The sequence below is a fragment of the Eretmochelys imbricata genome, chromosome 8 (genome assembly GCF_965152235.1).
Source record: "Eretmochelys imbricata isolate rEreImb1 chromosome 8, rEreImb1.hap1, whole genome shotgun sequence".
Lineage (NCBI taxonomy): Eukaryota > Metazoa > Chordata > Testudines > Cheloniidae > Eretmochelys > Eretmochelys imbricata.
Window position 1 is genome coordinate 104,853,609 of NC_135579.1, and position 25,732 is coordinate 104,879,340.

Genomic DNA, 25,732 nt, shown 5'->3' on the forward strand with positions numbered 1-25,732 from the left:
ATAAGAGAGTGTGTGGAAGAATTCCTCTGTCAGCCATTAACACAACTTAATAGTCAACATGTTTTTTACCTCTAAGTGATCAAATTGTAAATGATACAACTGCAAATGGTTGTATTATGAAGCACACACCTCGTATGACAATGGTATGGAATCAACTGTACACTTCTGGAGTCTATATAGTTGTAAAAAGTCAGGCTTTAATTTAACTTTCTAATGGGAGACAGTATTACATTCTGCTTTACTAGTCTTCATTCACATTTTGCCACACCCAGGGTGACCGCTGCTACACAAATTGCCCGTTTGTGGTGAACACAAGGAGTTTAACCTGGAGGGATGGGGGAGGTGAGGTGTGCAAATGAGATTCTGATTGCACTCCTGTAACCTAAGGTTGAATGTTTAGCATGCTATTCTCTTCATTGTGCTTAAAAACTAAGAATGATAGGTGCTTTTGTAGTACCAATACTAGGAGCTCCAGTCATGGACAAGGGCCCCAGTGTGGTAGGTGCTATACAAACACACCACAGAGAGATGGTCCCAGCCCCAAAGAGCTTACCGTCGAAGTAGTTGATTACAGTCTGAGTGTTTTGAAATCAAATGATGAAATAGTCATTCAGGGTAAAATGTTCACTTGCCCTATGTGACGGTGCAAGAGAATGTGGGAGCATAAGATGCTTCTCTTCTCCCCACACCTTTCAATAGCAGCTAGCACAAAGTAGTCAGTCCAGAAGGGGAAGTAATTTGCAATTTGTATTGGCTTGTAGCTGATTATTCAGCTTGGCTGTCCCTCCCTGAGTAAGTACGAAGCAAGATAATTAATTGTGACTTTGACCCCTTTCCTTTCCCCTGGTGACATAGCTATATGTTGTCCTTTCCTCAAGGCTTGGAGAAAATGAGACAATTTACCCCTTAGTGAGTAATTTTCCACTTGAGTCTGAGTCTTGTCTCCTGAGCTCTATTGAACTGAGCATTCAAAATATTGTACCATAGCCCCTCACCCTTCTGTTAAGCTAGGATCATAGAATCATAGAATCATAGAATATCAGGGTTGGAAGGGACCCCTGAAGGTCATCTAGTCCAAACCCCTGCTCGAAGCAGGATCAATTCCCAGTTAAATCATCCCAGCCAGGGCTTTGTCAAGCCTGACCTTAAAAACCTCTAAGGAAGGAGATTCTACCACCTCCCTAGGTAACGCATTCCAGTGTTTCACAACCCTCTTAGTGAAAAAGTTTTTCCTAATATCCAATCTAAACCTCCCCCACTGCAACTTGAGACCATTACTCCTCGTTCTGTCATCTGCTACCGTTGAGAACAGTCTAGAGCCATCCTCTTTGGAACCCCCTTTCAGGTAGTTGAAAGCAGCTATCAAATCCCCCCTCATTCTTCTCTTCTGCAGGCTAAACAATCCCAGCTCCCTCAGCCTCTCCTCATAAGTCATGTGTTCTAGACCCCTAATCATTTTTGTTGCCCTTTGCTGGACTCTCTCCAATTTATCCACATCCTTCTTGTAGTGTGGGGCCCAAAACTGGACACAGTACTCCAGATGAGGCCTCACCAATGTCGAATAGAGGGGAACGATCACGTCCCTCGATCTGCTCGCTATGCCCCTACTTATACATCCCAAAATGCCATTGGCCTTCTTGGCAACAAGGGCACACTGCTGACTCATATCCAGCTTCTCGTCCACTGTCACCCCTAGGTCCTTTTCCACAGAACTGCTGCCTAGCCATTCGGTCCCTAGTCTGTAGCGGTGCATTGGATTCTTCCATCCTAAGTGCAGGACCCTGCACTTATCCTTATTGAACCTCATCAGATTTCTTTTGGCCCAATCCTCCAATTTGTCTAGGTCCTTCTGTATCCTATCCCTCCCCTCCAGCGTATCTACCACTCCTCCCAGTTTAGTATCATCCGCAAATTTGCTGAGAGTGCAATCTACACCATCCTCCAGATCATTTATGAAGATATTGAACAAAACCGGCCCCAGGACCGACCCTTGGGGCACTCCACTTGACACCGGCTGCCAACTAGACATGGAGCCATTGATCACTACCCGTTGAGCCCGACAATCTAGCCAGCTTTCTACCCACCTTATAGTGCATTCATCCAGCCCATACTTCCTTAACTTGCTGACAAGAATACTGTGGGAGACCGTGTCAAAAGCTTTGCTAAAGTCAAGAAACAATACATCCACTGCTTTCCCTTCATCCACAGAACCAGTAATCTCATCATAAAAGGCGATTTAGATTAGTCAGGCATGACCTTCCCTTGGAGAATCCATGCTGGCTGTTCCTGATCACTTTCCTCTCATGCAAGTGCATCAGGATTGATTCTTTGAGGACCTGCTCCATGATTTTTCCAGGGACTGAGGTGAGGCTGACTGGCCTGTAGTTCCCAGGATCCTCCTTCTTCCCTTTTTTAAAGATTGGCACTACATTAGCCTTTTTCCAGTCATCCGGGACTTACCCCGTTCGCCACGAGTTTTCAAAGATAATGGCCAATGGCTCTGCAATCACAGCCGCCAATTCCTTCAGCACTCTCGGATGCAACTCGTCCGGCCCCATGGACTTGTGCACGTCCAGCTTTTCTAAATAGTCCCTAACCACCTCTATCTCCACAGAGGGCTGGCCATCTCTTCCCCATGTTGTGATGCCCAGCGCAGCAGACTGGGAGCTGACCTTGTTAGTGAAAACAGAGGCAAAAAAAGCATTTTAATGCTTTTAAATGATTTTAAATGTTCCGACCTGAGATGTACAGTTTTCACCACACTGATTCTTGCTTGTTTCTCATGCTTGAACATTGAACCACCTTCTCTTTTTACTTCTGTTGTTTTTATTTATATATTTTAAAAAACCTTTGTTCTGTGTTTTGTAGGTTTATGGGTGTCTGTGTACATCAAGGACAACTGCATGCACTGACTGAGGTAAGAGTGTTTTATGTTCAGTACTGAACTGTTTGTTTTGTGTACTCCCCTGGGGCTAGATTCTACATTTTGTTGAGTAGCAGTTACTTATGCAAGTAGTCCCACTGGCTTTGATAGGATCACTTACTGTAAATGTTACAGAATCAGGCTTCTTAATTATGTTTCAGTAATAGACTCCTAACACCCAGCTTTCAAACACTGACCCTTAATTGGATGAAAAATCAACATTTAGGTATGTAAAATGGCCATTAACAGAGTATCCAAAAGAGTATCTAGGCCAAGACTATAACAGGGTTCAAAAAATAACTAGATAAGTTCATGGAGGATAGGTCCATCAATGACTATTAGCCAGGATGGGCAGGGATGGTGTCCTTAGCCTCTGTTTGCCAGAAGCTGGGAATGGGGGACAGGGAATGAATAGATCACTTGATAATTACCTGTTCTGTTCACATAAATTGGAGCACAGAACACTCGCCCTGGGAGAGTTGGGAGTTGACTAACTTGTATGATAAAGTATCTTCTACTAAACTAGGTACTGTAATAAAACTAGACATGAAGTCATATTTGGAGGATAAGTTTCTACATGAGATGTTGCAGTTTTTTCTTTACATGATACTGTGTTTTAAAAGAGAAACTGGTACCACATTTCATGTGGTGGGGGAGACATAGCAATCCTCATAATTCAGGTTTGCTCCTTTCACACGCTGATTTTGTTGTGCTGTGCATATGATGTATACAAGAAAAGTACTTGACTTTTTTTCCCCAGTGACAGAATTTTCAGAGGATATTGTTTCATTATGACATTTTGTTGAGTGTCTTGATAAACTCCCACAAATAACTAGGGTTTTTTTTATGTGAATAATAGAACAAAAGTTTTCTGCTTAGCAATCTTGCATGAACGTCAGTGCTTTTAGAATATTTTTTTACAGGACAAAAAGTATTTAAAACTGCCTAATATGAAAACGTGCAAAAAGCCACAGTACTGTCAATGTAATTTTATTTGTAACTTTGTTTTGCTTAAAAATGTATGTTGCTTTTTAAAAAAGGTATGAGTGAGATCACCTTTAATTATTATTTACCAGAAGGAATCTGCCCACCATAACCATTTGTGAAATATTTTTTATAGAATGCAGCCAGTTATTAGAGAGAAAAAAAATATTTCAAGAGGTTAATACGCATGATTCCATTAATGATTAAAATGGGGAGGAATATCTAATAATACTTTGTCCTGTCATGAGTGCAGGGGACTAGACTAGATGACCTCTCAAGATCCCTTTCTGTCCTATGATTCTATGATTGCCCTTTATCCAAAGGGACTTGGCATGCATGCCTTGGAGTCTCTGTAGAAAGGGAAGATTGGGTAATTGTGTGTAAAACAATAGTAACAAATAGAGAACATAACGGGGCCAGTCAAAGGCATGCCCACAGTTTGCTGCCTGCCCAGTTTGCATGTGTAGTCCAGACTTGAATAGATATACACATTGGCTTTGAAGGTCAGAATTCATTGGGGGTGAATGGGGTAAAGGAGGGACAAGATGAGTTCACACCTTTGTTGCTCTCTGGCTGAAGCACATTAGCAGACTTTAACAGCTGTATTTTCACAATGGAAAAGAGATGTTTTTTTAAAATGAAAACTTAGACTTTTCAGAAAATTGCAGGATGCAGCAGATTTATGAGAAGACCTTCAAAATGTGAGATGGACAGTTTTCTCAATCTTTGTGATATTCTCCAGTACCCAGCAAAGTTGTTTTAAGAATTTTTTCTCTGTGCGCTTAAGTAAAACTTCATGCCCATTACCTGATCATTAGTGCTTGTCTCTTTTGGGGTCTTTGATCAGGCTAAGCAGGGAGAATGCCCCCTCCCTGCCCCTAAACATGTCCAAAAAGTAATTGGACTTCATTATGCTCTACTAAAATCTTAGCAGATACTACTGCGCATGCTCAGAAATGACATTTTCCTCCCAGATGCTTATCATTTTAAACACCTCTTCAAAAGCAAACAAGCGAATAAAAACCCAAGAGAAACTTCCTATGGAGTAGTAGCTAAGTTTGCAGATGCTTGCTTTCTTCAGCAATTTCTGAATTCTTGGCAAGCGAAATAGGCAAGCTTTGTTTCCTCTGTTTTTGGTCACCAGTAATTCAAAATAATAGAAGAGAGAATCCTAAGTCTTTCACAAAACTTTACCTTTGGATTGAGGCAAAAAATGTTTCAGACCCAAGCAGAATGTTTTAGAGTTATGACCAGACAGAATAGGGGAGCTATGATGAAATGTTGTATCTAACTTTAATTATAGTGTTTGCTACAGCCCAAGTGAGAACTCAGGTAAATTTAATTTACAGCCGAAATAATAAAATTGCTATATATGAGCATATGGTCATGGAAGCAGTGAGCATGTGCAGGCATTCATTTAATACAGTAGCTCTTTTGTGGTGTATTAGTTCATATTTGTACAGTGCTCTGAAAATGTAAAGTGCTATATAAGTTCTGAGTAATATCAGTATATAAATTCTGAGTCCAAGTTTTGCCAGTTATACTGTCATTCCCCCTTCTGGAATATTGTGAACAATACTGGTCATATAGCTTAAAGGAGTTTCTGGGGCTTGGGGAACAGGGGAAGAAGTGAACGGCTAAGGGAATTGGTGGTAGGATACATATTCTTTACCTCTAGTGCCACCAGTTTCAATACAGCCCATGGTGACAGTAGTAACCAAAATTAAACTACCATCTGGTGGCTCTTCACTAGGTTATATGAAATAAATTGGTGTCATTCCATTTTCTGGTTAATGGATTCCATCAACCAGAAAATGGAATCAACCAGCGTGGTTGATTCTAACCTCTGTCCTTATTGGCATTCCCAGGAGAGCTGTCCAGGACTGAATTGGACGCAGAGGTTGAACTATGTTATCTCAATAGGCCACTGCTTTCTAGGGCATGGTTGAGGCAGTGAAAGCAGAATCTTCCATTACTGCAGCCTAGGGTTTCCACTTTTCTAATAGCTGGTAACCAGACTCCCAAGGCCCCACTGCTGCTCCGCCTCTTCCCCCGCAGATTAAAAAAAACTGGACATCAGGACTTGTCAAATGGCACTTGGACACAGAAACTGAAACTCGGACTGTGTGGGTGAAAACTGGATGGGTGGCAACCCTACTGCAACCTGTGCTGGACCTGTTCTTTGGATAGATGGAGGGCTTCGGACTCTGACAGCACTGAAGATTTTTCTAAATTAATTAAATCTATTTCCAGACTATGAAAGCTGCTTAAAAATAAATTAAAATTTGTTGACATGAAATCTGTTTAGTACAGAGGACCTACGCTTTTACTGTGGTTGGGAACAATGATGTTTTCAGAAGGATAACAGTCTGGAAAAGAGAGTCTGGAGAAGAGAAGACTGAGAGGGGACATAACAATTTTCAAGTATGTACAAGTTGTTACAAGGAGGAGGAAGAAAATTGTTTTTCTTAACCTCTGGGGATAAGACAAGAAGCAGTGGGCTTAAATTGCAGCAGGGGAGGTTTAGGTTGGACATCAGAAAAAAACTTCCTAACTGTCAGGGTGGTTAAACACTGGAATAAATTGTGTAGGGATGTTGTGGAGTTTCTATCATTGGAGATTTTTAAGAGCAGGTCTCAGTGGTTTGAGCATTGGCCCGCTAAACCCAGGGTTGTGAGTTCAGTCCTTGAGGGGGCCATTTAGGAATCTGGGGCAAAAATTGGGGATTGGTCCTGCTTTGAGCAGGGGGTTGGACTAGATGACCTCCTGAGATCCCTTCCAACCCTGATATTCTATGATTCTATGAAACACCTGTCAGGGATTGTCTAGATAATACTTGGTCCTGCCACAAGTGCAGGGGACTGGACTAGATGGCCTCTCGAGGTCCCTTCCAGTTCTGTGATTCTGGAGATTTAAAATTAACATCTGAACAAAGAATTTAATCGTGTCTAATTTATTTTTGTATGTATTTGTTCCTGTGACAAATAGTAATCTGAAGAAAGCTGAGGCCTTCTAGCAAATGTAGTGTATTGTACATGAATTTTCTTGAGGCATGCAAATACCATCAAGAGGGAGGAAAGTAGCCATAAAATCCATTCGACTAGCTCTGAGAATTTTAGAGGTCGTCATCTGGCTGTTCAGGATTTGTGTTACCGGTATCTAGCACTTTACTCCTGGCAGGTGGCAAGTAGAGTGTTACATTTAACAAAACTTTTTCCACATGTCTGAGCATACAAGAATCTGAGCATGCTGAGATCTGCAGAACATAAGTTGTCTGCTTCTGGAAAGTGTTGATATTCTGGTGCTTGGTTTTGTTTTGTTTCTTTTCCTTTTGGCAGCATTTGTACTCGTTTTTAATTGTCCCCCTCAGAAACGGGTTTTGTTTGAAAACTGTCTGGCCAAGAAACAGCTTAATGCATGGGGTTTCCAAAATATAAAAGTGGAATTAATTGGACTGGACTGGGACTCTGGATATGTTATAATTCCACAGCATAATCAATATTGAATGTGTTCAGTGTGCTATTCAGACTGGAAGCTGCGGCATCTCTCTCTTTTGAGCAGTAATACAGTATGTACCCTTGCAAACACACCATTAAAAACATTTGGAAAGTGGAACTGATGCTTTAATACAACAGGGCTGTAGTGTGCAAAGGGGGACATCTGGATTTGCTTCATTCAGTAGATAGCAGCCACTCATTAAGTGTTCACTGTCCTTGTACAACTTTTTCCTCCAAGTCCCTCTGAGGAGGCTCTGAGTAAGGGACCAGTAAGATTTTTGTAAAATGCTTTTCATGCTGAAGATATATGAAACCATTTTACACACAGTCTGAGTTTTATATATTCATGGTGCAGAATTGTTGAAGGGAAACCAAAGCCCCAGCAGCCTTGTGTACGTCAGCTGAAAAAATATTGCTATAAACTTGGTTGGGACGTCCTGAGCTTGCAGTGTCTGCACAGTGCCATGCAAACACGCAAATGCCATCCCCAGATATTTTATAAGTGTTGATCGTGCTGGATGGTAGCAACACTGGGCTTGTTACCACCAGCCCAGTGTACCGAAATTTCTCTCCATTGTGCTGTTGCTACACTCATTCAGCCAGTCATTGTAATTCCATCCTCCAATGTCTGGGGAAATTCCCTGGAAGCCCGTACTGTTAGCATCCGTACTAGGCCCTATGCGTTAGGTGTTTCAGGAATCCCAGATCCATTGAGGCAACCGTGGCTGTAAGATGCTGTGTATGTATCTGCTTACAGTCCTGAGGGAAAAACTGTGGGAGATGCTGAACAGGAAAAGTAGGGAAATAACCCTTCTAGTGCAGTTGATGTCCCTTCAGTGGTTCCCTGGCTGAGTGTAGATTCTACCTCTGCTCAGCAGTTCTTCACACCAATCACTTTGTGTAGTATGCTTTACAGATGTTGCACACTCAGGTTCCTGGAAGAGTGTTGAAGTGTGAAATGCTTCCTGAGTCCTCCACATGCTGCCGCACTGCTCTCTGCTGCAGTATGTGCTGGCAGCCTGCAGTATGGGAAGATGGGGTGTTAATGCGTGTAGGTGTGCCAAAAAGCATTACATGGAAAATATATTAAGTGCTGCTATGGACATTTCTTTTGTTTAAAAAAAAAGAAAAAGAAAAAACCTAAAGGGATTGACTGAACCTGTGCAGAGTTTCAACTTAAGGAGGTGTTTTTTACAACTGGGTACTAAACTTCAGGAAAAACAGTTTACAATGCAAATACTTCCAGACACGTTAATTTTCAGCTCAGACAAGGGGATTCCTATTGGATTGTTCTGACACATTATATTTGAATAGCTTATTGAACAAGACACTGCTACTTTTACTCCATCAATCATCTTCTGTCATTGTCTTGAGAAGGATGCTGTTATGTAGCAGTTCAGAATCTCCCCCCTCCCCCCCCCTTGCTCTGTGGCTCCTTATTTTATATTTTGTGCTCATAATTCCAGCTAGTGCTAATGGAAGTTTCTATTGCTTTGGTAGGGAATTTTTTGTCTCCAGTGTGTCTGTCTGCATTGACTGGAAATTACTTTCCCTCCCCCATGCCCACTGTAGGCAAATTTTAAATGCAATCAGTGGGATTTGAGGTCTCGGGGGAGTAGTTTTATTTATAGTACTTATAATATACTGCTGGAGCCAGGCCCTGATTGCGAGGAGAGAATGTAAAAAGCTCCTAGTTCCCAGAATTGTTGTTAACTTAAAAACTAAACATCTAATAGCCAAGGCGTCCATGCTGTTTTCTGCTTCCACGAATAAAGATGAACCTGCAACTGATTATCCTCCTCAGGCATACTTCCACTTCCCCTTGAAAAAACGTTGAATGGGGTTTTGGCTCTGGTTTGGGGAGACAGCTAGGCAACAATTCCTTCTCCGTCACTCCAAATCCACAGGATACAGCGGAGTCATGACAGGTAATGCAATTCTTAGCAATCATTATGCATCTCGGGTGGCTTTGAAAGCCTGAAACTCTCAAAATTTTTTCGTTTCCTAATACACAAGGATTCCAAGAAAGATCTACAAGTATGAAAACCCCTGTGGGTCTGCACTAGTTCTGGGGCCATTCTGTGTGAGGGGTTCTAGAGCACATCAACATCCTTAATTTGCCCAGTGACCAGGGAGATTGGCATACATATTTGGATGTCCAGATTGACTGGATCTGTGACACTGTCTCAGGCTTTCTCTGCTGGCCACCCACATCACTACTGTGAAAGGACCTATCCACTGTGTTCCACTTTCAGACTCCCTCATCACTTAAACATACCCTCTCCCAGAACTCCACCCCAAGGTGAGTGCTTTCTGGTTTGCTGTTTAACTCTCTTCAGGAGGCACGTGGCAATTGTGAAGCATATAACTCACACAGAGACACTTTGCACAGATTCTAATACCATTGCTGTATTATACTTAGTCATATAAAGCACAAGACAGTAGTGATAATTTAGAAAACAATATGCATCCTAACTGTAATATCCCTCTCAAGCACACCCTTCCCTTGGGAGTCCTTGGGGACCATCTGGGCTCAGGCAGGCAAGAAGAGTTTCCCCTGCCTGCCTCAAGGCTGCATCAGCGCCTATCAGCTTGAACTGATGAAAGTGGCCAAAGATCCCTTATAGATCTGTTCTTCCCTTCAAGTCTTCTCTATCAGGTGACTCTCTTTCCAGCTTCCCCAGGTGACCAGAGACCCCTGCCAGGCGATTTTGTTGCCAAGGCAACCTCTTCTCAGACAAACCCAGCTCCTACCCAGGAGAACTATCTTATTCTCTAGAGCAATTTCATTTCTGTGGTAGAGTATTTCAAATCAATTACTCTCTCTTCTGTTCTGCTTTTACTATTTCAGCCCAATGTGGAGGCAAACAGACAGTAGAGAAGGTAAAAGGTTGCACATACAAAATGGAGTTTGCTGCTTGGCAGAGATACATACAGAGTTCGTAATCTCACACAGAATTCATAGATCATACAAACAGATTCCCCTGTTGGTTACAGTCAGTTCGTAGAAAAGAAGTAGAATCCACAAGGGCCATCATTCTTGCTTAGTTCTGGAGGCACTTAGCATCACTGGATCTCCAGCACCCTTCCCTCCATGCCTGATAGCCAACTATTTACCAAACAGTCGAGGTTTGTGTTGTGGAGTATTTCCTCTGCAGTACCGAAGGAGCCTCTCCTTCAGGTTAGTATTAGTTCTTCAAAAGGGTGGCAGTGGTGTTTCTCCAATAGAAGAGAGTAGCAGTAGTTCCCTGCTTCAGTGAGGTTAGCCCACAGTATTGCAATAATAATAAAAAAAGAAAGCTAGGAGGTGGCAAAGGGTGGAGACCAAAAAAGGGAGATTAAAATGGAAGTAGAGACACCCACATTTACCCTGTTAGAAATATAGTACTTGTCCGTAATGCACTGAAAGCTCCATTTCCAGCAAAACCAAAATGACAGAAGGGGAGGGTCCTTCACTTGACCCTTCAGTAAGATTAAACATCTAAATGTTACCCTTTTAAAACTGTCTTTTTTTCCCCTTCCCTGGTGAAGTAATATGCTACTCTGACACATTTTTGAACAGAACCCTGACTCATAAAATAATCACATCAAAAAGCTACCATGTTACTGCAGTAAACACACATTCCTCGTTTGGCGTGAATTTTCTCTTTGGCTTGTGCAAATTGTCTTTTTCCAGTGATCCAAGTGCTTAGTAGTGAAATCTCTTGAGATATTTTAGCACATATTTCATGCAGCTAGTTTTAGTAACTGCCAAAGCCTTTTGAGAAACAGGAATCTAGTGTTTGGCAGTCATTATCCACAAGTAAAGGATGAGTTTTTGTAACTTTTATACATGGCATTGATTCTTTTCCTCCTGGCTGTGCTTGCCTACCGTCAGTCTGTACTGATATAAAGCTTGCAAACTAGAATTAAGACTCAGTTTGTGTATCTTACTGTCTTGTACTTTTAATTAGCCAAATGACTTGGAATCTTTAGTTTGAATATACTGGTTTGGGGGAGTTGATACCTTGTTTTCTATCTAGGTATTTATACCATGTATTCCTCAGTACAGTGTCTGAGCACTGGTTCACAGGGAAATGTTCTTCCATTTTCTTGTACATTTTCCCCACCAGTTTTGGTGCCCTGTCTTATTTGTTCTTATGAGCTGAGTTTTTAAATGAACATTTTTATTGTGTGTGCATATATATAGTTTTATAAACTGTGGTAGTTTTAGAGATTTGACCAGTGTGGCAGGATGTCTACCTTGGGGTGTCATGGATTTTTGCAGTTGTTGTGGATTTAACTAATCCAAGCTCTCCCCTCTAGGAGGAAAGGGAAGATTGGCTATGGAAACTTTCTCTTGGAACTTTTTGCTGACTAAACTATGAGAATTTACCTGTTAAACTAAATCGAAAATGTTTAGGATTAAGGGAGTGAATTTTGGATTACAGTGTTCTAAAAGACAAATTCCCTTAAAAAGGCTAGGAATAGCATACAGTGCTGCTGCCAGAGGGCAGTTTGTCTCCTTTTTTTTTTTTTTAAATGCCACCCGGTTCTGTGATGCCTCAGAGGAACTGCTGTACAAGTTCTGTAAAGAGTTCTTAAGTATGTGTAAAATTCTGTTGATTAAATTTGGGATTAAAGTGATCCCTATGATCTACAAGCCAATGAACAGTGTGAGTTTTGGATTAATAGTGTCAATCTTTATTTGCATACCCTATTTTTTCTTTGATTCAGTTCTTTCTAGGTTTCCTGTTACAGTTGCAGTTACTGTTTGTGTTTTTATTTCTGTTTTTCACACAAAGGGAAACAGATAATCCCTGAACCTGGTACAGTAGCAATGGCACTGGTGGTTGGGTGTGTGTGGCATAGACCAGTATCTATAAGAAAACTATGTCTCTTCAGATATGAACCTGAAAAGCCTGTGAATTCTGACACCAGGGTGATAGGTGTGATCTGAGAGAGGCAGGTATTTGTTAAAATAGTCTCTAGTGCAGTATGGCCATCTTGTATTGCGCCTCAGGTGGATTCCGGCCATAGGGCAAGTGTATCTAGTTCTAGGAGGATCATGTCTGTGCACTGGGGATCTTGTGGTGGCACAAAGTGGGAGTAGCTGCTCCTATTCTGCCACCTCTTCCTTCTGCTTCCAGCATAGGGCTGGAGGAAAGAGGGTTGTAGCAAGATTACTCTTATGTTGTGTCAATCCTCCACTGCTGTTTGGTTCCTCTGGGGTCATTAGGAGCTTGTGTAAGAGAGAGCAGCTCTCAGGCTGCTCTACCTCAGTACAGAGGGTTCACACTTGCACATAATGGCTCCAAGATCAGATGAGCGGTTTGGCTAGACCCCAGGGTTTGGCCCTATGGCGAGATTAATGATAACTTTGCATGAAGCAGAATAGTTAATGTATCTCATGACAGCATTAGGATGGAATCCGGAGACTGCAGTTGAGAGACTCTTCTGCAAGCCGCACTAGGCCTTCCTCTACATCCACGTACGGGCCTGTCGCAATCTGGTCTTAAGTGAAGAAACGAGCAAATGAGATGACAACACAAACGTGTGGGAGAGAAGGGCAAGAAATATGCTCACTTACAAGTTCTGAGGGTAATACACATTTCTAATGTTCAAAAGAGTAGCTGAGTCATTTAATCTCTCTCTGACTGTCTTCCCTGCTGTAAAATAGGATTAATGCCTCTTCCAGTGGTACTGGAAGAGTTATTTCATTGTTTTGCAAAGGGCTTTGCACTTCTGATAGCACTTTCCATCAGAGAATTTCAGTATTATGATTATTGCAGTAATTTTTTTTAAAGGAGCAATTTTTTTGTTACAATAAACGGATGTAAATGTTAGGACATCTTTAGTTCTTTAGTCTAGTCTAGTCTTGTTTTATTTACAAACCTGAAGTTATTTAATTTTACTGCAGGAGTAGTAGTAAAGGGAAAATGAACCTACAAGTCATAATGCCTCTTTCACTAAGTACTTGCTAAGTCTGTCCTGTGTGAACGGTTGTACAATGTTGCTATAAAAATATACAGAATGTATTTCCATCTGCCGTCTGTGTTCTCCACTTCCTGACTAAGAGCCAGTATCGGTGCACAATATTTAAGATTAATCTGATTAAGTTTTGGCTAACAAAGAAAAGAGTCTTTAATAATTGATAGCTTTTTTTGACACCTTTAAAAAGGTAGGTGTGACTCTTGAGATTTTTCTTGAGCCAATCAATCTGAAAAACGAAAAGGAGTATTTGTGGCACCTTAGAGACTAACAAATTTATTTGAGCATAAGCTTTCATGAGCTACAGCTCACTTCGCTCATGAAAGCTTATGCTCAAATAAATTTGTTAGTCTCTAAGGTGCCACAAGTACTCCTTTTCTTTTTGCAGATACAGACTAACAGGGCTGCTACTGTGAAACCAATCAATCTGAAGTTTCTTTTAATTTCATTTTTGCATAAAAAATGCTGTTAACTTGATTTTCAAACCAAAGCTTATCTGAAAATTCCTTTTTGAGTATGTGGCAGTGTGGGTCCCACTATAAGTGTTCCTGCGTGTGAGAGGAGTGACTTTTCAATTGCAGTGCATCACTTTTTGACCTGGGATAGAGTGATGCACTTTCTATATCCTGGAGTCCTCCCTCATACGCTTGCAGGAATGGATATATACTGCACTTTAGAAAGAGGAAAAGATTGCTCTCCCCAGTGGCATCCCTGGTCAGGCCCCTGCCACTGACAGGGTAGAATACCAAGAACAGCCAGACCTAATGCCAGAGCAGCAACATCATCCTGTTTCACCACCTAAATACCTTTCATCCTCGTTGCCTGATGAAGACGTCCTCTTGGCATAGGTACCAGTGCCAGATAACTCCACGCTACTTATGAGAGAGAGAGAGATCTATATCTGTATCTCTGTCGTGCAAGAAACTCTCATAGGTTGTTATACATATTGACAACATTTGGCCTGGGCAGGATCGGACTCCCAGTAAATGACGGACTGCTGGGGCCTGCGTCAAAAGCCGACCACAATACCACCAACCTTAAAGAAAGTAGAGAAGAGGTACTGAGTTCCTCAGAAAGGTTTCGAGTACTCCTGCTCCCACCCTGACGCACACTCCCTGGTTGTCGGCGTCCTTGACCCACTTGAGACAAAGAAAACTGTTGCGATCACACGAGACAGCCTGATTTTCATACCAAGAGAAAAACCCTCAGTACAGCAGGACTCCCCAGCTGTCTTTCTCCTTACTAACACACCCTGTTCTTGCAGCAAGTCAACACTGAGGGGACTGTCGGGAGCCACGTTAGACCCAGTTGACACAGCATGACTTTTGGAAGCCTCTCTGCCCTGTCCACCAGGCGTAGTCTGCCATGGGTCCTACAGAGATCATTGCCAATAGCAACCGATCCAGTTTGCCTCTTGACCCCCGTACCCATCCTCCTTCCCTCTCTTACAAAAAGAAGTGGCTTTGGTGCTTCGTCTAGGTACCGTAGGGGAAGTACCACCAGAATTCTGGGGAAGAGCCTTCTATTCTAATATCTACTTATAGAATTATAGAAATGTAGAGCTAGAAGGGATCTCGAGAGGTCATATTGATCAATTCCTCCCCCCCAAAACACACACACACACAGAGGCAGGCAGGCAGGGCCAAGTATGCCTAGACCATCCCTAACAGGTATTAGTCTAACGTATTCTTAAAAACCCCCAGAGACTGGAATTCCACAACCTCCCTTGATGTAACCTAATCCAGTACGTAACTATCCTTATAGTTAAAGTTTTTCCTAATATCAAACCTAAATCTCCCTTTCAACCAATGAATCCCATTACCTCTTGTCCTACTTTCAGTGGACAGAATCTGGAGAACAACTGACAACCTTCTTCTTTATCAGAGCACTTAGCATAGTTGAAGTCTGTTAGCAGGTCCCCCCTCAGTCATCTTTACTCAAGACTAACTATGCCCAGTTTTTTAACCTTTCCTCATAGGTCAGGTTTTTGTTGCTCTCCTCTGGACTCTCTAATTTGTACACATCTTTCTGAAATTTGTGACTTTTGGAACTGGACACAGTACTTCAGCTGAGGCCCTACCAGTACCAAATAGAGGAGGACAAATAACTCCTGTTTCACATATGACACTCCTGTTAATACATCCCAGAATATTAGCCTTTTTCACAGCTGCATCACCCTGTTTACTCATATTCAGGTTGTGATTCACTATAACCCCCAGATCCTTTTCAGCAGTATTATGGCCTAGACACGTACTCACCATTTTGTAGTTGTTTGATTTTTTTCCTTCCTAAGTGAAGTGTTCTGCATTTGTCTTTATTGAATTTCATCTTGTTGAAATCAGACCAATTCTCCTGTTTATCTAGGTCCTTTTGAATTCTAATCCTGTCCTCCAAAAGCTTGCAACCCCTCCCTGCTTGGTACCATCTGCATATTTTATAAGCATGCTCTCCACTACATTATTCAAGTCATTAATGAAAATGTTGAATATACCAACCCAGGACAGACCCCTGTGAACCCCACTAGATACTCACTCCCAATTTGACAGCACACCACTGATAACTACTCCTTGAGTACAATCTTTCAACCAGTTGTGCACCCACCTTATAGTAATTTTCATCTAAACCACGTTTCCCTAATTTGCTTATGAGACTGTCATGGGGGACTGTGTCAAATCCTTTCTCAAATCAAGAGCTATCACATTTAATGCTTCCCTCCTATCCACTGAGCTAGTAATCCTGTCAAAGAAGGACATTAGGATGGTTTGGCATGATTTGTTCTTGAAAAATCCATGCTGGCTTTTCCTTATGACCCTACTATCCGCCAGGTGCTTATAAATGGATTGTTTAATAATGTGTTTTAGTATTTTTTGAGGTATCGAGGTTAGGCTGCCTGGTCTATAATTCCCCAGGTCCTCTTTGTTCCCCTATGTAAAGAGAGGCACTATGTTTGCCCTTCTCCAGTCCTGTGGACCTCTCCCCCTTCTCCATGAATTCTCAGAAATAATTGCCAGTGGTTACGAAATTGCTTCACCTAGGCTTTTAAGTACCTAGGATGAATTTCATCAGGCCTTGTTGACTTGTATATATCTAATTCAACTAAATATTTTAACCTGTTCTTTCCCTGTTTTGCCTTGCTTTCCTTCACCTTGTTCTTAATATTAATTGTGTTGCATGTCTGCTCACCATTAATGTTTTTAGTAGAGACTGAAGCAAAATGGGTATTTTAAACACCTCAACCTTCTTGATAACATCCATTATTAGCTCCCTTGGTTTCCTCTCCAAGTAGTGGACTACACCCCAAGTTCATACCTTAGATAGTCTCATAATAAATTAACTAACTTGCCAGTCATCTTCCTGAAATTGCACTCGACAGTGGGAGAAAAGGAGCTATGTACCTTGAATGTTTCAAGAGCTCTGCTTTATTACCTTAGCAGAGGTAAGCCTTTAAGGCTGTTTTCCCCACCTCTTTTGGCCGTATCCAGACAGTCAAATAGTGATTCGGTGAATACAGCTGAAATTCCTCATTCCCGTCATTCAGAGGGGATGCTGCTTGCCAGCCACCTGCACTGGGATACTCATTATGTACTCAAAAAAAGGTACTAGACCTATGGACTCTGAAGTTATTTTCAGATACCAAAAGCTTCTTTTAAAACAAGAACACCCTATTAAATTTTTGTTTTGAGGAAGCATGTGTAATCTGCATGTTTTTGTCCATTTGGAAAATCAGTGCAGGGTGTGAATTATATAATTACTCTTGTTCCCCTTAACAGCACTTGTAAATATCAAGGAGGTGAGTTACCATCACTTCATTATTTATCTCACAAGAGGTACTGGCATGAGACAGTGTTTGGGGAAGTTTGTTACAAAAAAGCCTGAAAAAGAACACTTTGGCTGACTTAACTACTTGCCACGTTTTTTCTTCAGAGGGATGGACAGTATCCTTGTCCCTCATTTCCTCTCACCATTAACTGAGCAGTGTTTGAGTGGCCCCAAGTGAAGTTAGTGTAGCTATTCAGGGATCTAAGCCATGCTGGATTTTTTTAGGGAGGGCAAGGGGGAAGTGGAGGTTCTTACTAAAAATGTGATAATTAACAATATGTATTCCCCTGTTTTTTAGATAAGTATTGAAGCATTGTACTAGTACATGAGAACTTGAGTGAAATTGACAAAAGACAAAAGTGAAGGTGACTAATCTGTGTTCACTGAGAAATGCAAACATTAAATCTAAACGTGATATATGTAAATTAGATTTGAAAACATCTACTCCATGAAATTATTGATTATTAATTTGTATTCTACCACCTAGTAGCCCTAGTCATGGATCCAGGACCCCATTGTACTGGGCACCGTACAAATTGGACAAAAAGCTCTGCCTGAAGGAGCTGTCACTCTAAGCATAAAACAAGAGGAAAACGGATATAGACAGACCTACAAGAAAGTACAAAGAAACAGTGAGGAAAATATTGGTCAGCATGGTAGGCAGTGGTCTCAGGGCACCCATGGCCTAACTGGTGTCAAGTTTTTGTGTGTGTGAAGGCATCATGGCAAAGGAGAGATTTGAAGGAGAACAATGAAGTAGTGTCGCTGATGGTTTTTGGGGAGAGACTCCCAAACTTGTGCAACAACATGGGGGAAAAACACACAGGTGATTGTTTGAAAAATCTGGCCCCATGAGCTGATCGCATGTGGGAGCTGACATCTTGATACTGAGTGAGGATGATGGGTAGGGTGAGGGTAGGCTGTGAAGGACCTTGAAAGTGCACACAAGTACCGTATGTTTGATGTGATGGAGAAGGGGGAGCCAGTGGAGAGATGCAAAGAGGGGTGACACAGTCAAAGTGGTGGGTTAGATAGAAAAATGATCTTTGCAGTGGCCTTCTGAGTGGATATAAACAAGGCAAGATTGCTTTTGTCACAGTGAGAGTTGTGTGGATGGATGGGAAGGGCTGTATCTTAGAGATGTTATGCAGAGAGTATCTGTTATGCAAAATTTAGGCACATCCTGGATGTGAAGACCTAAAGAGAGGTCAGAGTTGAAGATGGTGCCCAGGTTATAGGCCTGAGTGACCGGCAGGATGGTGATGTTCGTCACAGTGGTTGAGAAAGGAAGTAGTGAGGGGAGGATTTAAGGAACGTTAGGAGCTCTGTTTTAGCCGTGTTGACGGCTAGACATTCACAAGAGGATGTCGTGGCTAGGATTGTAGTTTGGACAGAAGGAGACAGTTCTGGAGTAGATCTGTAGATCTGTGAGTTGTCAGGGTAAGCTGATAGTTAAATTTGGGATTACAGATGAGATTACCCAGAGAGAAGGTGTAGAGGGAGAAGAGACTTGGACCAAGGACAGAGCCCAGGGCAATTCCCACAGAAAACTGCAATAGGGACAAAGCGGGTTGTCTAAAGGATACGCCGAAGCTAGAGAGATAGGAGAACCAGGAGAGGACAATCACGGGAGCCACGGGCGGACAAGATTTCAAGAAGAATATGTTCAACTGTCGAAGCCAGCTGACAGGTTGATGAGGATGGAGTACTGGTTCTGACATTTGGCTAGGAAGAGCTCCTTAGAGAACTTCAGAAAGAGCAGTTTCAGTGGAATACAAGGGGGTGGGAGCCAGATTGGAGAGGGTCCAGGATGGAGTTGGAGGAGAGGAATGCCAGACAGCGATTGTAATCAGTGTGTTCAATGAGCTTAGACATGAAAGGGAGATGGGGTGGTAGTTGGCAAAGCAAGTGAGGTTGAGCGAGCTTTTTTAAGATAGGAGAGATTATAGCATGTCTGTATAGTGAAGGGAAAGAGCCAGAAGAGAATGAAGTTAAGGAGAAGAGGGTTAAGAGGGAGGGATGAGAGTTGGCACGAGGGACATCAGGAGATGAGATGGGGTCACTAGGGCAAGTGGAGAGGTTAGAAGAGAGCAGGCAAGAAACTTCCTTTCCTGTTAGACACAGGAGGAGAGAGAAGGAGGAATGGGATGGCCGTGTTGTATTTTGTCAGTTTTCTCTTGGAAGAAATTTCTGTAAAAAAATTTCTGTGTGGAGAGAGAGGTGGTAGTAGTAGAAGGGGGGAAGGGTTTTAAGAGTGACTCAAAGATGGCAAAAAAGGGCTGAAGTGAAAGGGGCAGAAGTGGTGGTCGGGACTGGTGAGAGAGATATGAAGAGAATGGGGATGGAAGGAGGACTGCATTTTGGGCAAATGTCACCAGACCTGAGGAGGCAGAGGATGGTGTGGATGAGAGACCTGGATTTGTGTTGGGAGGAAGGAGGAAACTGGGATGGAGAGAGAAAAGATGCAGGTAGAGCTGGTGGGAAATTTAGCAGGATGAGGAGGACTAGGGTGGGAAAGTGGAGCAAATAGCAAGAGGAAGGAGGTGGACAGATACTGCCGTGCAAAAGAGGAATGTGGTGAGCTGTGGGTCAGAGGCAGATGGACAAGGTTATAAAATAAATAAATAAACTTAAGGTCATGCTTATGGGAGCTGCCCCTCATATAACTGGAATGTGCTGTCCCACCCTGCCAGGGATGGGGGAAGAACGTGCCTGGACTCCACCACTGAGAGGATCTGGGGTGGGGGACACACCGGGATAAGAGCAGTTCCCTGGTGTTTGTAGAATTCCCCCACAGGTAGCTAGAGTGCATTGTCCCACCCGCCAAGAAGGGGTATTGGTAGTCCACAGGTAAAAACGCTTATTTGTAAAACATGACTTTTTAAAACTGAACAGTATACCTTTAAATCTTTCAGAGTAGCAGCCGTGTTAGTCTGTGTTCGCAAAAAGAAATGGAGTACTTGTGGCACCTTAGAAACTAACAAATTTATTTGAGCATAAGCTTTCGTGAGCTATAGCTCACTTCATCGGATGCATTCAGTGGAAAATCTTTAAATCTTTGACTCGTTTTGCAACACAGAACAACCACAGTGTGTCTAATACAGTGAAGTGTTTTTTCACAGTAGTTAAGACAAAGTACTTTTTCTCTACTTCGTTTATATTATTTTCCTTGGAAACCAAATATTTTGTGAACTATTTAAAAGAAGGGGGAAAAAAGACTTCAGTCCCCAAACACAGCTTGATACGCTTCATGTGGTTTTAAATTGATGTTTTTGGTATGTGAAGTGTCCAGGCTTTAACTAACAAAAGGCAGGAAATTCAGAGTTCTGGCTGAAACTCTGTCTTCAGTTCATCCCCTTGCACCCTGATGTTGCAGCATGCGCATAATCCCTGACCCTGCAGTTCTCACGCAAGGAAAATTGACAAAGGTGTCTGGGAGTTTTGACTAAGTAAAGTCTCTGCAGCATTACTATCACCAAGTGTTTAAGCATGACAAGTCAGACCCTCCTCCCCACAAAAAAAAGCATGTGGTTGGTTTTTTTAAAAAAAATTCATGATTTAAAAACAAAAACAGGTTGTTTTATTTGACTTCTGGGTTTGAGCCCTTTACATTTGAATCACATTTTTCCAGTTTTTTCCACAATTATGAGGCTTAAACATAATTTTTCCTAAAATTGAAAGTTAAGAATCTCAATTCCAGGCCTTGAGGAGCTGGGACTTGAAGAAAAACACCAAATATTGCATGAGTTGGTCACATTGGATTGGACCCCTGGTATGCAGAGTCACTTGTTGCTCAAAGCTCCCCTGGTGTAGCTATAGGAGAGCTGCTGTGCCTGGTCTCAATACCGTGATTTTGAGGCTAGAAAGGCATTTTAGGGCTTGTCTATACTTAATGCTGCAGTGTGGAGCTGCGTCGCTGTAGTGTTAGTGAAGATGCTACTGGCACTGGTGGGAGAAGTTCTCCTGTTGGCATAGGCACTCCACCTCCCCGAGAGGCAGTAGCTATGTTGACATAGCGCTGCCTACAGTGGGAGTTTGGTCAACATAAATGTGTCGCTCAGGGTGCCACACCCCTGAGTGATGTAGTTATAGCGACATAGGTTTCTAGTATAGACCAGGGCTTAGTCAGAATTCTGAGTTTCCTTCTATTTGTTAACATCAGTCAGATTCTCAGTGGTGTTTTTCACATCCCACATATGTTAGAGTGTTTCCTTGTAGTGATGCTGATTTAAAAAAAATTATACAGAAGTGCACAAGATTGATTACAATGCACATTGCAAAATTAATTGAAACTATTCTTATGAAGCCATTGGTTCGTTGTGTGTATATCTGTTTTGACAGTTTAAGGCCTGGTCCTATTTAAGCTTGCATGTAGTCACATTAACTTCTATGGATGCGGATGCTTAAAATTAAACACGTGTATAAGTGTTTTGCAGGATTGGGCCCAAATCATGGTTCTCTTAAATACAAATGGTTTGAGGTTTCTTTCGAGTAAAGCACCAAAGCTGTGTTTTGGGGAAGAAAGTTGTAAATTCCATCTGTATTTTCTATCCCTTCAGTTTTTCCTTCTCTCACTTGACATGACTTCATTACTAATTCATTCTTCCTCAGAAAGCAGGACACTACGAACTAATAGCCTGCAAATTTAACAAACCCCAAAACACAAACTTTGCATTGTCCCATTCTCCTAAAGGTGGAATGCTCTGTGTTGGCCTACAAGGGACTCCAATTTGATGTCTAGTTGCCATCTGCTCCCTGAGCACCATAGGGAATGGGAGCACTGTCAATTCAGAAAGCTAGTGGGGAAAGAGGAATTCATACTGTCGGTCAGTAGTGACCAGCTGTTTGGGTGGCATAAATGGACTGAGAAGAGTTGTATCCAATCTCCTTGCACCAAAAGGATGCAAACCATCAAGCAGGCTGAGTATAATGCTGGAGTGGAAGAAACAAGGAATCAGCAAGGCTCAGACAAACTTGCAAGACCTGGCTGGGAGTGGGGAGAAGGAAGTAGATTATAGTAAAGAAGAAAAACTGCTTTAAATTGAAAACAGCATAGAATGAAAGCATTATAATTGGACACACTAAAATAACACTGACTTGAAGACAGGAGCCAAGGTTTTCAAAAATAGGAGCCTAACTTTAGGCTCCCAAGTCCATGTTTAGGACAATTAAACTGATTGTTTCAGGTCAGCCTTAGAAAATGGTCAAATATGCCTAAGTGAAGGTGACTGGATTTTAAGTTCCTACTTGCTGAAGTTTCTTGAAAATGAGACCGTCTCCTTGGTTACTTTTAAGTAACAAAAGTTTTAAAAAGTCCAATTTTTAGCCACCCTGGTAGAAATTACCAATAAGATTCTGGGGCAGAAATTAAATCTTCCTCTATTTGTACAGTGCAGGGCACAATCACTGCTCAAGAATTGATACTGCCTAGTGGGAATTAATACGCTCTGGGTGTAGACTTTGGACTCTGCTTCTGCTGAATTGATTGAAGTCTCACTTTAGAGTTGCTCTTGCTATTGGCTGTGACAGCAATAAGGTACTTTGTTTCCTCCATGCATATGCAATCACTCCATTCCAGTATTAGTTTGCAGTATCTAAAGTTCTTATTTTCATTGTGCCTAAATCTGGGTTGTTGGTGCACATGGATGGTGCATGCAGTTTATAAAGTTTGTTTCTGTTGGTTAGACTGTTTTTTCTTTCTGTTTTTCTATTACTATAATGACAGGAAAAATGGTTATCAAGGTCAGTTGCATAAATACACTGGGAGTGTTTTCCGGCTCCAGCAAAATAATCTCATTTCCTGGAATATTTTAAGCATGGATCTGAATATGTAGTGAGCTTCCTCAAGCCTTTCTTCAAAAATGTACATTGCAGTAGCACATTGTTATTACCATACACCAGCAGCTGAAACCTAGTCTATAGTAAATTGTTTCTGGCTATCAGGCCAGTAAATGAATAAACACATTTTAGTTAGCTGGAACATCATGGAAAAAGGGGAAAGGATGGAATTGGACAAATCTTGACCAGAGAAGATATTGGAGCTATTGAGCAAGGTGTAGGAAGACACTTTTCTTTTTCCTTTCCATTCCTCACCTTCCCACACACTTTTTTTAAATCTGGGTGCTGACTAATGTTGCCATTATGTAACCCTTCACAGAGCAGTGCAAACTGATTTGTGTGACCCCCTTGTAAAGTAGATACCCTCCACACGTGTGCACACACAACTACCTCTTTTAGAGATGGGCAAAAGACAGAATTTGTGACCTGACCAAGGCCACAGGTGAATTGCTGGCAGAGCTACAGATATACCTCTGGATGTTCTGTATTTTGGTCCTATGCTCAACCACTAGGTCACATTGCTTGTCTGATCACACCAGAAAGTTTGGCCAACTACTATAAATAGCTGCAACTTCCTACAGCATACTAGGACTGTGGGCTCGATAATTAACTTTTTTTTTTAAATCCCCTGATTGGGCCCCTCTATGATCCCTTGTGCAGGGTCTCTTGAGCTTCATATTTGAGAGACACTTGCCTGCTCCACCCCATTGCTATAATGTGCTCTGTTACAGTTCTTTTCATGACTTCCACATAGGTAACTTCATTACATCTTTCAGAGTAACAGCCGTGTTAGTCTGTATTTGCAAAAAGAAAAGGAGTACTAGTGGCACCTTAGAGACTAACCAATTTATTTGAGCATAAGCTTTCGTGAGCTACAGCTCACTTCATCGGATGCATACTGTGGAAACTGCAGAAGACATTATATACACACAGACCGTGAAACAATACCTCCTCCCACCCCACTCTCATGCTAGTAATAGCTTATCTAAAGTGATCACTCTCCTTACAATGTGTATGATAATCAAGTTGAGCCATTTCCAGCACAAATCCAGGTTTTCTCACCCTCCACCCCCCTCCCCTCCCCAGACTCACTCTCCTGCTGGTAATAGCCCATCATTGTAAAGAGAGTGGTCACTTTGGATGGGCTATTACCAGCAGGAGAGTGAGTTTGGGGGGGGGGAGGGTGAGAAAACCTGGATTTGTGCTGGAAATGGCCCAACTTGATTATCATACACATTGTAAGGAGAAAAGGAGTACTTGTGGCACCTTAGAGACTAACCAATTTATTTGAGCATGAGCTTTCATGAGCTACAGCTCACTTCATCGAGCTGTAGCTCACGAAAGCTCATGCTCAAATAAATTGGTTAGTCTCTAAGGTGCCACAAGTACTCCTTTTCTTTTTGCGAATACAGACTAACACGGCTGTTACTCTAAAACCTGTCATTGTAAGGAGAGTGATCACTTTAGATAAGCTATTACCAGCAGGAGAGTGGGGTGGGAGGAGGTATTGTTTCATGGTCTGTGTGTATATAATGTCTTCTGCAGTTTCCACAGTATGCATCCGATGAAGTGAGCTGTAGCTCACGAAAGCTTATGCTCAAATAAATTGGTTAGTCTCTAAAGTGCCACAAGTACTCCTTTTCTTTCATCACATCTGATGCCCTGCAACGTACTTGTGTAACACACACGCTCAGCAGGGGGTTATGCAGGTCCCTCCTCATCCCTGAGTGACCTGGCACATCCCAAGTTCAAACATCCAATGTGTGCTTTTCAACCTTGATTATTTACTATTTGTGTGGTGCCAGCAGTGTGGTAGGCATTTCTGACATGTAAGAGATAAGACCATTGCCTTGAGCAGCTTGGACTAGATGGCTTACATACGCATTTTAGTTTTAAATTGTACATTTCTTAAATAATAATGCAGAGCTTTTTAAATTAACTTTAAAAACAGTAAAACCAACCCTGTAACCTGAGCTACAGCATGGCAATTTGCATTAGCTGATATCTGAGCTTATGCTAAAATTGTGTTTTGGTATTCCAAGCCTGCGTATTTGGAGCTGATAAAGCAGTTATAAAAACTGGTAGGTGCCCAGTCCATAGAGCTAGTTATGCCTGCTGGGACAGAAGGGTAGGTTGGCTGGCTAGAATAGCCTAGTTTTCTTGCAGACAAGAGTCTTGAGCAGGTGTCTCAAACTCAATTTACCTTAGGCCCAGTGCCAGTCCTGCGATCCTCCCAGTGGGCCAATCACATCACTGAAGATGGTGTTCAGAAAAGAAAACATTTATATTGTATTTTTTATTTTGAATTTTTTAGAAAATAATAAAACTGTCATACAACTTTATACAATTCTTCACCTGCCAGAGAGTTTTTAGTGTTTGCCAGACACCTGGCAATGCTTCAGTTCTGTCCGTTTGTTGATGTTTGGCCTCAGTGACCGAGCAGTTGAAACCTTCAGGATTGCAGCAAGGTGGGCATCAGATAGTTGGGTTGCGTATTTTGACTTGTTTATATTCATTGTGGGGAAAAAGTGACACTGCCTCCATGGCTGATTCTGCCCGGCAACTAATGATGCTGCCTCCATGGCTGACTCTGCCTAGTGATTAGTGATGGTATCTTTGTCCCTCTCCCCCAGCCAATGTGGGGGGGGGAGGGGGGGCGGGAGGGGAGGGCACCTGCAGCAGTGGGGAGGTTCTCGGGCCG

General features: G+C 42.1%; 1 protein-coding gene across 3 annotated transcripts in view; it reads left to right on the forward strand.

Moving 5' to 3' along the window:
• The window catches only part of TESK2 (testis associated actin remodelling kinase 2), a 123,164-nt gene that overhangs the window by 45,368 nt on the left and 52,064 nt on the right, over positions 1 to 25,732 (forward strand). For all 3 annotated transcript variants that reach the window (XM_077825442.1, XM_077825441.1, XM_077825443.1), the window contains one exon: positions 2,869 to 2,917. In XM_077825442.1, the coding sequence (XP_077681568.1) occupies positions 2,869 to 2,917 (49 nt within the window). The remainder of the gene's footprint in view (positions 1 to 2,868; positions 2,918 to 25,732) is intronic.